The sequence below is a fragment of the Sesamum indicum genome, linkage group LG6, assembly GCF_000512975.1.
Source record: "Sesamum indicum cultivar Zhongzhi No. 13 linkage group LG6, S_indicum_v1.0, whole genome shotgun sequence".
Classification (NCBI taxonomy): Eukaryota; Viridiplantae; Streptophyta; class Magnoliopsida; order Lamiales; family Pedaliaceae; genus Sesamum; species Sesamum indicum.
This window is the reverse complement of record NC_026150.1, coordinates 9,845,812-9,860,060: the sequence shown is the minus strand read 5'-3', so window position 1 is coordinate 9,860,060 and position 14,249 is coordinate 9,845,812. Positions and strand designations below refer to the sequence as shown.

The 14,249-nt window shown below is 33.7% G+C and overlaps 2 protein-coding genes across 5 annotated transcripts; both read left to right on the top strand.

Annotated features, from left to right (window-relative positions):
• On the top strand, positions 495-6,465 carry LOC105164275 (sodium/pyruvate cotransporter BASS2, chloroplastic; the record flags this gene model as incomplete). 2 transcript variants are annotated; one of them, XM_020694917.1, is given in 12 exon segments in its annotated part: positions 495-773; positions 2,525-2,633; positions 2,746-2,787; positions 2,858-2,971; positions 3,056-3,118; positions 3,390-3,517; positions 4,102-4,183; positions 4,824-4,875; positions 5,025-5,122; positions 5,290-5,448; positions 5,922-6,011; positions 6,122-6,465. In XM_020694917.1, coding segments are annotated over 12 exon segments (1,294 nt in total), but the record flags the coding sequence as incomplete, so codon positions are not given.
• On the top strand, positions 7,874-13,448 carry LOC105164273. Of its 3 annotated transcripts, none has more exons than XM_011082889.2 (3): positions 7,874-8,018; positions 12,368-12,930; positions 13,028-13,448. In XM_011082889.2, exon 2 carries the CDS (start codon positions 12,391-12,393, stop codon positions 12,928-12,930), a length of 540 nt encoding a protein of 179 aa, XP_011081191.1. In that variant the 5' UTR covers positions 7,874-8,018; positions 12,368-12,390; the 3' UTR covers positions 13,028-13,448. The 3 variants fall into 3 exon arrangements, with proteins under 3 accessions (XP_011081191.1, XP_011081190.1, XP_020550577.1); XM_011082888.2 differs by having other exon boundaries at positions 12,368-12,940; XM_020694918.1 differs by having other exon boundaries at positions 12,368-13,448.

Genomic DNA, 14,249 nt, shown 5'->3' with positions numbered 1-14,249 from the left:
CTCATGCATTGCATGGAATTCCGTATTGGGTACAATGTATTCTTTTCAGTTTGTGTAGTGAAATAATTCTCATTCTTGTGAAGACTAGCTAGAAGGTGCATGAAAGAGAGGATAGTAGTTTCTTATTGAGTTCCTGAAAGATTAATATGATGAAATGAGTTTATTGGCTGAGGCAAGAAGAGTTGGCTACATTTTCTTATATTTTTGTGACATTCTACTATATTTGAATGTCCTATGTGTCCATGGATTAATTATGAAAATGAAGTTGAAGCCAGAAAGTAGTAAATGCTAAATTTTCATATGGTATTATCATTTTAATGTTGGAAATTTCCTTACTATAGGGGCTGTTAGATTGGGTGATAGTGGAAGAACATGCATGTGGAAGACGAACTGTATTAATTATTTACAGACGAACCTGAATTTTTGCTATTATATTCCAAACATATCTTGTGTGTAATTTTCAGGTACTTGACCTATTTTTGTTTTTCTGTCAGTTACTTGAGATACCCTTTCCTTGGGGAGCCAAATAGAATTCATGTATCTAGAGGTTCTATTTCTTCAGTTGCTTTTATGAGGAAGACTGCCGATCGGAAGGAACCAAGAAGCAGCCAGCGACCAAGAACAGTGACTTCTACTGTGATGCTTGTAAAGGAATGCCAAGGTTTAGGAAAAAAGGGCTCTTCTTTAGGACAGTTTGGTCTACTTTACCCACAAGATGTCGAGGTTAATAAGGAAAATGCAAGAAGAGTCAACCAAACATGTGGTTTATACAGGTACAGTGCATGTTGTAAATTTCAGATATGTCTTTAAATGTGTTTTTCTTACATGTTGTCTGAACAAGAGACTTTAGAATAATTAGTAATCAAGTACTGGGATAATTTTTTTAAGAAAAGATAGCAGGAACATGCATTGCAATATGTGGATATATAAAACAAATATGTGTGTCGAAGCCTTGTAAGTTTTGATATTAGTATAGGTTGTCACAACTTCGAATTATCACCATTGGCAGAAGAAGGGATTGAAAATCAATATTATCCAAAGTTTTACATTGGACTTCATTTCTATAATCCAAAAAATAACATATTATGCCAAATTTGGATTTTAGACATAGAAAATTCTATTGCATTGTTGGATGAAGTTACATGTGATTTTTAATGATATCAGTTTTAAAACCTATGCACATGATACAACTTAAAACTTGTAAAAGGAAAAACTTAGGTCTGTTCAAGCATCTTAATTTTTTGTACTGTACACAGTTGACGATCCTATAGGATTGAGTATCCAAATATGAGTACTCTGGTAAAGAAAGGAAACCTGCATATGTTTCAAGAAGAAGCTCGTGTGAAGCGAATAGTTGAAGGTCAAAGCTTTAATTTTTGCAATCAAACATCCCAAATCCTATGATCAAGTCTTCTTTTATCAGGCAGAGCATGCATGAGAATGATATCCACACAAACATGTTCTTGGAAAAGCAATTGCAGGAGATGGTTTGGTACTACTGTCTCATTTACAGATAATAGTGCATATAGTCTTTCTTAATTAAGTTAGCATCTGAGTTTTTCTAGTACTTTTGGGTCGCATACTTTTGTAATTCCAATTTATTTGTGATTTAGTAGCAATTCTAGAATTCAATTTCTTTACCCAAGACCACGCTCATTGACTCTCTTGCTTTGTGATCATTACCTTCAATGTCCTAAGTAGTTAGTAATAGTCAGATTTGGAGGCCTACTTGGTTTTTAAGGTTGTTGGAATCCATGTAAAGCATTGGAATGCTGGTGGTTGATTAATGAAACTTCCGTACTCAATTGTGAGAATAAATCATTCTTATTTTTCCTCTCCACCTCGTCTCCCATTTCTTGTTTTACTTCTCATTCTTCTCCACTTTTCTACATATTTCAACAAGTTAAAACATTTACCATTTTAAAATCTTGGTGTTATACTATCACCAAAGTCAATTAGGCTTGCTGGATTAAATCCTTGTTCGGAGTGGGTGGTGCCAACACATTCTCAATTGGAGTTAGATAGTAGTCAATGTAATTTTCAAGAATTAGATGGTGATCATTTCATTGGAATTCAGTTTCCCATGGAATTTTGAAGCTCCTCCATGACTTGCTGGTGCCACTGCATTCTCGATTCGCTACTTTTGAGTTTCCATGATTGATTCATCGTGTGCCACTTTCTTTTGAAATATGCAATTTTGGAGAGTTGGCTGCCCCTTAAAGTTCACTTGCTTTCTGTTTTAGACTCTGTTTTCAATTGCTACCCCATTTCCCTCTTAGAAAGTAAATTAAGTAATTTATTTACTTAATTGCTACTTTTGTATGGTTACTTAAAATGAGGGTTTTGGATTTGATTACTTCATTACTCTCTTTTATTTTTTATCGCTCACGTGACTTTCTAATCTATGATTCGTCCTAACCTATCTCTGAGGTTGATTTAAAATTCTTTCATTTACCTTGATTCCTGATTCATTTTCACTAACACAGAAACTCTCATTCGTTTATCCTTGTCCTAGGAACCCCAGAGTTCATTGCAAAGCAGCTACCTCTGGAGATTTTTCAAGCAGTGCTCCTGGTCAGATGAGCCAATATGAGAGAATAATTGAAATATTGACGACTCTGTTTCCCGTATGGGTAAGTTATAGCATGTTGGATCTCATCCTGATACTCTTTTATGTCATATGTCTCTAGAAGGTACTACTTTTTCAGGAAAAAGTTCACATTCAGAATTTTTGACTCATTGCAGGTCATTTTAGGTACCATTATTGGCATTTACAAGCCTGCAATGGTAAGTTTTTTCAGTTCCACTGGCTGAAAATAAATATTAATTAAGCACTCAAGTCTTCAATCTTTTGCAGGTAACTTGGTTAGAAACAGATCTATTTACTGTTGGTTTGGGTTTCCTCATGCTTTCAATGGGATTAACTCTGACATTTGATGACTTCAAACGATGCTTGCGCAATCCTTGGACTGTAAGTAGTAACTCATCTGTAAACCTGTGGAAATGTTTGTTGCAAGGAACTGAGGCCTTACATCTGTTACCATTTTGATAACAGGTGGGTGTAGGATTTTTAGCTCAATACCTCATCAAGCCAATGTTGGGCTTTTTCATTGCAATGGTATGTCTTATTGCTGCTTGACATGTCCGTGGTAACCTCTTTAGTGATTTTTCTTACTGTAAAGCTCTAACTAAGAATTTGGTCAGTAAAATTCTCATATGAAACACATCTTCTAGGTTGCAATGCTAAAGTGTGTTTCTGATGTCATTTCATGAGTAATGAATGTGGTTTTGAGCCGTCCCTCAAGTTGTGATGCATGTGAAACCTGTTTGATGTAGATTCATGATTCCTGGCTCAAATAATGCTTAACTACTTTTGCAATGTACTACAGACGCTGAAACTGTCTGCTCCCCTGGCAACTGGACTTATTTTGGTTTCATGTTGTCCTGGAGGCCAAGCATCAAATGTTGCAACATATATATCTAAAGGCAATGTTGCTCTATCAGTTCTCATGACAACGTAAGCTTAAGTTATTGTGCCTTTGCATTTTCTTGTTGCAATGCAGTTATTCCTGTTGCCTTTCAGCTTATATATTTGTTGTATTTATCTTAAAAATTCCCGAATGATTCTTATGTACTATCAGATCCCACATTCTATGCGTTTTCATATATTATTATCTAGGATTATGAGTATTATTAATTTTTTGAAAGAGTTAAAGAGTGCATTCGATATTTTTTCCGACTGCTATATCTTAATTGATGGAGAAAAATTACTTTTGACTACTGCTTTGTGAAGGGAAAGCAGTATAAAATGCTATGTTCATATTTTTAAAAACTTGGGAAGATATAAACAGTTTTAAATCATATGGGATAAGATTGGGTGTTGCAACATATACCATATTCCCTGGACCTCCAAATAATATATGATATTCATATGATCCAACAGGCAATCGCATTTTCACATGTTATCCTGAATATAGTAAGAAATAAGGTGAAAAAGTGTGAAATAGCACCACTGAGTCACTCTCCAGTATAATATCACCCATAAGGGGAAAAATAGATGGTACATAGTGAATGAACTAAGCTTTTTTGTTTGTATTGCAGTTGTTCAACTATTGGTGCTATTGTGATGACTCCACTCCTGACTAAGCTTCTGGCAGGTCAACTGGTGCCTGTTGACGCGGCTGTAAGTTTGTATATTCTTTACTTATTCTATGCAGAAAAGTTTACAATACAACTGTAGACTTTCTATAATTGCTAGATTATCTCTAAAGCTAGTAGTATAACCATGTAAATGGTAATGTAGTTGCTTCTTGGATGGACAGGCTCCGTGCCTGCATCAGTCTATGATATTACATAGGCTGATCAAAGCCGCTTGAAAGTCTGCTTAGCTTTTACTATAATCGAAATGGCATCCTGCCTATCTGTTGGACTTGCTATCGTGTAATTTACTTGAGTGATGGATGTTTTATTTTTTTTTTATTTTTATAATGACTATGCAGGATTTGGTTAATGGCTTTGCATATTTTGAACTCGTCTTTTCCCCCAACACTTGTTGTTTTGCATATTTCTTTTATAGTATGGTTAAAATAATTTCTTAGTGTTTATATTTAATTGTTTGTGCGTTTTTTATGTGAAAGTATATTGATGTATGAAATATATTTGTTTATGTATGTGTGCTCTGTGCTCAGAGCTTATCGCGCCATGCGCTGTGGCTCTAGCGGATCCTTGCACCATGGCGTGCCATGCTCTATTATCAGCTATGATTTACTTGTAACTTGGGATATCTGCTGACCTGGTTAACTTTCCGTCTACTGTCCTTACAGGGCCTAGCTATCAGCACTTTTCAGGTTGTGTTAGTCCCAACAATTATTGGGGGTAAGCTCAAAAATGTTGAACTTAATCTGAATTATATCTTCCTGGCCTATTTAGTCATTTGTCCAGAATCTATTATATCTATTAATCCGCTATATATCCTCAAAGTTCGATTGACAGTCTTGTCCTGGTCAACTTTTTATGTTTTGCAGTTTTATCAAATGAATTCTTCCCAAAATTCACCTCAAAAATAGTTACAGTTACACCTTTAATTGGAGTTATCCTGACCACCCTCCTCTGCGCTAGCCCGGTAAGTTCACAGGTTAAGAAACGATAAAAGAATTTCATAATAGCGTACAGCGAATAGTTGACCTCCAACACCGCGTTCTCCTCCTCCCTATTCCCTGTGTCCGGCACTTTCATTTTTTTTCATACCTTCTGTGTTTTTCACCAAGAACCTACTCTGTCTTTCTTCAGATTGGGCAAGTTGCAGATGTCCTGAAAACTCAGGGAGCGCAGTTATTACTCCCAGTGGCCCTCCTACATGCTGCAGCATTTTTTCTCGGTTATTGGCTATCAAAAATATCGTTCGGTGAATCAACCTCCAGGACCATTTCCATAGAATGTGGAATGCAGGTACCGTATTCAATACCTATATCAGCAAGAAATAATGGTTAATTACATTTTGCCATTCGAACTATGATCGGTTTTGCATTTTGACATTTAATTTTTTTTTGTTCCAAGTTACCATCTCAACTTTACAAAATTTTGCACTTTGTCATTTATAATTATTTTTCAACCAAGTTTTTTGTCGAAAAACCACCATATGCAGTGCACATGTGATATTTAATGGTAATGCGATGTGATACTATTCATATATGAACAACATGTGCTGTTTTTTCAGCAGAAAAACCAACAAAAGACGGTCATATATGGCAAAGTGCAAATTTTGTAAAGTTGTGATGATAAATTAACACACAAAAAAAAGTTTCAACAGCAAAGTTTAAAACGGGCATAGTTCGGATGGCAAAATATAATTTACCCGGAAATAATCCACAAAAATAATCACTTGACCATTCCATAAACCTCCTTTACATCTCCATCCACAGAGTTCCGCGCTCGGATTTCTATTGGCCCAGAAGCACTTCACAAATCCTCTTGTGGCCGTACCCTCTGCGGTTAGCGTCGTTTGCATGGCGGTAAACTTCTTTAGCTGGCGTTTGAGTACTTGTACACATATATCCTGCACACTAAAGCATTCTGGTGAAGTTTTTTATCATTCAGTTTTTTAAAAAAATATATCTTGCAGCTGGGTGGAAGTGCTCTTGCTGTGTTCTGGAGAAACCAGCCAATTCCAATTGATGACAAGGACGATTTCAAGGAATAGGAACTCAAATTGGCTATTGGTATTCTGGAGGTATATATGAATGTGGTCTAGCAATGAGGCTACCATACCTTCTGGATTGCTTCAATCAAGTTTTTAGCTTTAGGAACCAGAAACTAAGGATTGTTTTGCGAAACTTAATTTGTGTTTTATGAGTGTAGGGATGCAATTTTCACTTGTTTGGCCTAAGTTGCGTTACGAGATTATATCAATATGCGATCAATACATCAATATAACAAAAAAAGATATAATAAATTAACATTAAGTAAGATGAATATTCAACCCTTTAGTGCACTCAAATACATATTCTCTTATTTATTTGTTGGGGTAAAAGGGTGTTTGCAATAGTTCTGGCTTTCTAGTAAAAATAAGTGGTAAGTTAAGTAGTAGTAAAAGTTGTTGGAATTTTTTTTATAAAAAAAGAGGGTAATTTACAATTACCTTTTTTGAGGTTTGATATAATTACAAATGCCTTTTTGTTGTTTTAAATATCCTCTTAATTTTGACGTCCACTTAACAATAGGACCATTCTATTAGGTTTTTATTCAATTTTTTTGGCAAACTGATCAAAATGTTCTTTTAGATTATAAATTATAATTATATATATTTTATAATTTCTTAAAATATTTTTATGAACTAATATTTTTTATAGATTATTTATTTTACCACCCTCATTTTTTTATTTTTTTGAAAAAATCAACAAGGGTAAATACTTATTTTTGACATTTATAAATACTCCCGAATTTACCATTGTGTAACACATTATTATGGAAAAGAAAAGTTATTATTAGCTAATATGTAGCTTTAGTATAATTTTTCTCATTGTCACTTAAAACCTTGAAACTCGGATTCCTAGTTCATAGAAACGGGGAAGGGACTCTCCCTGTTTCAAATTTCAATCAATTTTGCTCTTTTCATCTGTCACCAATGTCAACCATCTTTTCTAAATACATTTGGATTGACTCCACTCTACAAACAAGATACGACAAAATACAAAATAAGTATATATAAATATGATAAGACATAACGATAAAATATAAAATAAGTATATATAAATATGATAAGACATAATTGATCAAAGTTTAGGACACAATACGGTTTCGATACGATTGTTTTTATAATTTTAGTGTAAAGGAGACGTATATGTATATAATTGATGAATAATTTACAAAATGAGAAATACTTTCATTTCAATTATATGTCAAACATTAGTAAACTTGATTTGTAAACTAAAAATATTGCTAAAAGAAAAAATATAACTTTTAAAAAAAATAAAAACAAAATGAGGTAAATAAAATCAAATGGGAAGATATTATTTATTTAATTAATTTTAAGAAATTTTTATATTTTATATTCATAAAATATACAAAAGAGAAATAAATTTATAGTGTCAAACACGTAATTGCTCATGTTAAGTTTCTTTTTTATTTTAATTTTTGAAAGAGTGAAATGCCGCCTCTCACAATAATTGATGCAGTATCCATCCTACACCGCATAATTTTTTGAAGTGTCGGTGCATATAACTGACAACAAGTTAATTATTTTACTCCCTAGTAATATTTGGGTTGCAGCACATCCAATTAAGCCCAATTAAAGTTTTATGACCCAAACAGTTCCTGGACAGTCAGAGCCCAATTAGTCCGTGGGCCCGTGTACAAGAAGCTTCCCACTTTGTTTTGTCTCTCTGTATTTAAAAGTCGGCCCTTTCCTTTCAAGGCTGAGATTTTCTTCATCATTTCATCCAACTTCAATTCTCTTCTGTTCTTCTGCACTCTGCCCTGCGGAATTCTAATTATTGCCGGTTTTTCCCCCCGATCACCAGGTACATTTCTAGTTTTGCATCGACTAATGGCTTATTTTGATCATATGTGTCTTTTTTGCGATAATCCGCGACAATTTAGCGATTGCTTGTGGCGGTAATATTGATATGGTGTTTTTATTTTTTATTGTAACATTTCATATGATTTCTGAGGATTATCTGTCTGTTTTTGTCATTTTTGGAATTTGGTAGTGTTGTTGGTTGTGATTTTTCGGTTTTAATTTCTATCTATGATTTTAACTAGAAGATATTTATTCCTGAAAGGGGGGAGAATTCTTTAAGTTCGGACGTCGAGTTAGTTTCGTGGAATTTGAAGTCGTTCGTTTTATTGGTAAATTAGGGTTTGGAATTTTAGTAATGGAAACCATCGAGTAGGGCTTGTGGAAGTTTGTGCGTTTGAAGATATTCATTAATTTGGCGTGATCTGAGTATTCCATTTTCCTTCTATTACTTTTGTTTTTACTCGTGGATCCTTGTTGAGGTGGAATTTAAATGGCTGTTGGCCTGTGGCATATATACAGCTGTTTCTTTGCAAAGCAGATTTCAGAGGTTTTCAAAGTGTTCAGAAATAATTGATGAGTTGGAGGTCATATGAGTCATATCCTTCAATAAGTAAGGACTTCATTACACATATGAATACAGGATTGGAGTTGGTAGATAAAATCACAGCTTTCACTGCATTTTTGGCATAGTTGTAGGGGCTTATAGGTTTTTGTTCCCTGGCTATAGATCATGTTCTTTAGTAAATTGTTGACTGTTACAATTATGCCTGCTGTCTAAAGTTTAGGGGCTTCATTGAAGTAAAAGCATAACTAGGGACTTATTGTTGTGTTATGATATCCTTACTTTAACTGGATTCTCCACACCCTTTCTCATTAACGTCTATCACTTCCATATGACTTTTCCATGGAGCCAGCAGAGAAAGAAATCTTAGTAGTCAGTGGCGCACGGCGCACAATGGCGCACTACTTTCTACTGATCTTCACTAGTAATAGATAAGAATTTTGTTTCGGGATTCATCATATCCACACTTTGCTTATTGATATCTCAATATTGCTGTGAAAGTTTATGGTACTTTTAACATTTTATACATGGTTTTTATTGCTTCTCATTGTAAACCTTTCAAGGATGAACTAGTTAAGGGTGTTCTTAGAGTGTGAGGGTCTGATTGCTAGTTTGGGATTGGCATCTCATAATAGGAAGCATTTGAATATAGTAAGATGAATCTCTGTATCAAAAGATTCACTGCACTGGTTAAGATTCCGCTTAAGACCATTTGCTGATTAAGATGGGGATTACCTTTTGTGGGATTCTCTAAGTAGGCCATGGATGTTAGCTGCATTTGCAGTCCATCTGAATTATATAGCTGTCTAGCATTCTTTCAATCATACTGATGACCTGTTTTGTGTGTGCCTGAGTAGTTCAGTGAAATCTGAAAAATGGTCATGTTGACACTGGTAATTGCTTTATCAGACAGCTGATGGTAGAGTATGTAAAAGACTTTGCACTTGTTTTTAACTAAGATGAAGCTCCAAATTAGCTGGTAAGGATCTCAGTCATGGAGCATTTTCTCTTGGACCCTTCATCAGTTGGAAGGCTTTTTGTGAGCTTTACTTGTGCAACAGATGATGTACGGAATGTTGTTCTTTCATTTTATGTTTTGTTTATTGGGCACGACCATCCTAATATGTGATCACTTTAAGCTAAAAAATCCAGATAATAGATGGTTTTATTGATTTAATCAGAAATATCAAAAACTAAAAAGTTATATTGCATAAAGATAGCAGTTGGAGACTTGGAGTTCATGTTTATACCCCTAATGTAGTGAATAGTTATTGATTGCTTTTTACTGACCTTTGTCAACAACCAGCTGCTTTTCAACAATTCTGTATGTAAAAATATCAAGTTGTGCCATTTGAAGAAAATAAATAGCTATATTTCTCTTTCTTAGTAGTTATTCTTGAGCCAATCATGCCATGTGTTTAGACGTTATTTATATTGAAGGATGCTTCAGTGAACGATATACATGCGGTATTGAAAACCATGATAACCCAAAATTTCCCTTCAAGTTAATGATAACATAAAATGGAATTGCAGATTTTCGCTATAAGGTCATTCGTCAAATGTAGTATTTCACTTAGGTCTATGAAACAATTGAAGAAATATTGGAGTGGTTAAGTGAGCTTAATGTTGCAGCAGAAAAAGCATATTTGGCAAAGAAGAAACCAAAGTTTTAAGATGACTAATATTAGTTCTTCGCTTCCTTATTCAGTGGATGCTAAACTCGGCAGTCTGTCTCTCCTAGGTTTGATCAATATGAAAGGAGGTTGGATTTTGCTGGACATGGGTTTGCTGATTATGTTTTCTTTCTTTCTTTTTTTTTTTTTTTACTATTTTGTAATGTTTTTTCCCCTTAAAAGTTATGACTATGTCACCAAGGGGGAGGCGTTAGCTTTATATAGTAGAAGCACTAAATCAATATCTTGGTATGATGGCTTTTAATAGGATTCATGCAAGATCTTTTGTGCTATGGCTGGGGAATCGTATTTTGTTTACCCATTTACTTAATTCTTAATTGGTTTAAGTTGGTGAAGTCTAAAGTAGATTAAACTATTTTGACTGCATTTATCTCGGCAAGTACTACTTTGTGCAAGAAAGTGTAATATTTCCTGCACAATGGTTATTACCTTTGCTTTGTTATCGGGCAGGTAATCCTTCTTAAAGCAGCTTGCAATCATATGTAGTCTGTGAGCTGCCATTATTTCTTACAGTAGATTGGCTTCCCTCTGTCTGTTTTAGTTAATAGGTTGTTTCACCTTGAAATGGTTACTCGCCATGCGACTCATATGAAATCTGTTCTTAAGTGCTATTTAGTCTTTACCTATTTTCTTTTTGTAATGCCTGATTTGGTAGTGGGATTAGTGATGGTTCAGAATAATGAGAGGACCAATAGTCCCACATGCTACGAAAATTCCATTGGCGAGAGGGATAGTAGCGGTGGGCATATGATGACATTGCAGGTTTAAATTTTTCTGATCCTCATGGTTTTTGAAGATAATCAACTGTACCCTTCGGTTTTCACGGAGTTGTCCCCTGTACTTCAGAACAACATTCATAAACAATTATGGTTTGAATGATAATCTATATTGATGCTCACAAGTAGGGGTGGCAGATGAGTCGAGCCTGCTCGCGAAACTCAATTTTGAGCTCGACTCGAGCTCAGTTTAGTTGCTCACGAGCTGGTGAATATATATTTTTTTTTTTATATATTTTTATTTTTGAATATTTTATATTTAATATTTGATCAGTTTTATAATCTAAATTGACCATATATTATAACTATTAATCAATATCATACATTTTATTTTGAATAATAATAAATTGTGGTACTTTTATTTATACATTTAATCTGTATACAAAAATAAATTTAATCAACAACTTAGTAAATTATAATATTTTTTTATAGTTAAAATTATTATTTAATATAATATATAGAACTTTATGTTATATTTTAATATATATTTGTATTATGTTAACATTTTAAAATTGACAAGTAATATACTTATATTTTTTTATTATTTATAAATTTATGTCAAAATTTAGTAATTTCTATAAATTAATCTAAAAAATCATAATAATAATAATAATAATAATAATAACAACAATAATAATGATGATGATGATGATGATGATGATGATGATGATGGTTGAACTTCTACTTATTATTTTATTATATATATAATGAGATTAAAAAGTTTAATTAATAATTACGATATCTTAAAATTCGGGCACGTGATTCGTTCCAAATTTAAATATGTACAAGACTGTGTCCATTAGATTATATCAGACGTTATGATTTAAAATCACATGGTCCGATTCAACGATACACCGTCTTGAATGATTTGTTTAATTCTTGTTTTTAGGGGACTATGATTTGTTTAATTCTTGTTGTTGGATTCCTTTCCAGCCTTAGTTCCTTATACTTTTGTTTGCTTTGAGAATTGTTTGTAAAAGAGTTGTAATGTTGTAAGGAAGACCATTATCAATTAGTAAAATTTCTGAGTTTCTCTCATCTCTTTCTCTCCTTCCCACCTCCATTCTGCTGCAATTTTATTCAAATTTTTCTGGAACAAATTCGAGAGCTCGAGCTCGAAATCACAGAGTCGGGCTCCACTCGTTGCCACCCATACTCACAAGACTTGAGATTTGTTAAACTTTTCAGAAGTGATAAAGATACTAAAATTTTCATTTGGACTCAGACCCTTGAGTTTCTTGCCTCCTGTGAAGCATAAGTGTAATGTACTTAATCTCATATTACTCACGATACCTATCATTCTGTATGGATATTTCAGGTTAACTAGAACCTACTGGTAACATGGGTGAATCATTTACAATACAAATCAGCAGCAACTTAGTCAGGAACCTTGTTGATGATGGTGAGAAGGTCAAGAAGAAAACAAGAAAGCCAAAATCAAAGGTTCCACGAGAACCACCTCAACCCCAGACAGTGCCTCCGAATCAGCTATCTGATGATACAGAGACAATTAAAGCCGCCCCTTTGACTGGATGGCCAATTCAGCCTCCTTCATACTATCCTATTCCACCTCAGAAACCTGCAAACACAGAATTAGATGCCATTTGGTCTGTCCTCCAGGAGAGTGAAAAGGTTGTCGAGAGGTTGCAGAAGCAGGAAGAAAACATGCTACAGGAGGTCACCCAAAGAGCAAAGGATCTCCACGATAAAGAATTTAAGCTTCCAAGTCGAAAGCCCATGCCCTGTTTGGATCAGAAAGATGCATGTTTGAACTGCTACAAGGAACATGTCAAGGACCCCCTGAAATGTGCTCAATTTGTAAAAGATTTTGCAGATTGTGCACGCAGAGTTAGGCAGCAAGTCGGCGCAGAGAAGAATTAGGTACTTTTTGGTGAGAATGTGTATCGAGTCCTTTTTGTTGCATTCAATGAACCTTTGTTCTCGCTCTTTGCTCAAACAGTCTATTACTTGTTCGTAGGTAGCGGACAAAAAGTTTGGACGGGTTATGCATGGTGAAAATTCTTGGAAGAGTTATATTTTCAGATTCATATGATTCTGCAATATCTCTCTCTTTTTCCCTTCGGCGTTGTTTCAAGTGAAAAGCTGATGATTGATAAGTAGTCCTGATTAAGGATTACCAGAGTGTATGAACCTGTTTAGGAATTTAGGATACTAGAACTCACATATGTGAGACAGTTGACAAACTTTGAATAAGTTCATAACTCAAGCAATTATGACCCTTTTGAAGCTTCATGGTCTGTTGCCAGTACAACTGTATCTTATGTTGTACTGAATTCATTTAAGTTTTGTATTGAATAACTTTGGCTGGTGAGTAGCTGCCTGGCTGTAACTACTCTATTTTTGAATTGATGATTATATCACTTCCTTTATTATCATCATATTACAAGAATCATGCATATCATTTGAATAATCAAACAGATATTTTTTTGTTTGATGTTTTCATTGTATTGACAGCAGTTGATCTTTCTGACGTTCCATTCTCTGGGAACTCATATCCATCTAATGAAAATATGAAAACACAAGAGTGATGAGGTGATAATGTATTATTAAAATAATACCAGTAATTTTATAATTTAATTATAATTATGGAGGTATTATTGTAGCTAGTTCCTAATTGGAAATATCAAAGTATATATTAGATAAATTATAATGAGCTCTCATGAGCTTTATTATAATTATAAAATTTTCTTCATAGTTCAAAAATTTTCAAATACCTCAAGAACTATAATGGTCTCCTAATAAATACTTCATCGTGATAAATTCATTGTAAGCGGATATGTTTTAGACGATTTAAGGGATATTCGTAATTTTTCGGACAAAATGCATAAAACCCCATGTGTTTTAAAAAATCTGTAAAAAGAACCTTTCTATTTTCAGAATAGGTTAAAAGTTCCTATGTGTTTTGTAAAACTCAGTTCAATCGCCCCCTCTTCGTTAAATCCAACTAATGGTGTTAATTTTTTAAAAAATGACTATTATACCCTTACTTAATATATATTATTTTTTATTTTAGTGATCGTGTTTTGGTCAAATATTGATCGTTAGATCTAACCAATTAATCTCAACCGTTAGATTTTAAAAAAATAAAAGGTCTAAATTCAACATATTATTTAATTCATATTATATATAAATAATTTGAAATTTTAAAATTATTTTATTATTATATATTTAAAAAAAAT

Excerpts from the sequence above, each read along its gene's own strand:
- LOC105164273 (XM_011082889.2), top strand. The coding sequence starts at position 12,391 with ATGGGTGAATCATTTACAATACAAATCAGCAGCAACTTAGTCAGGAAC.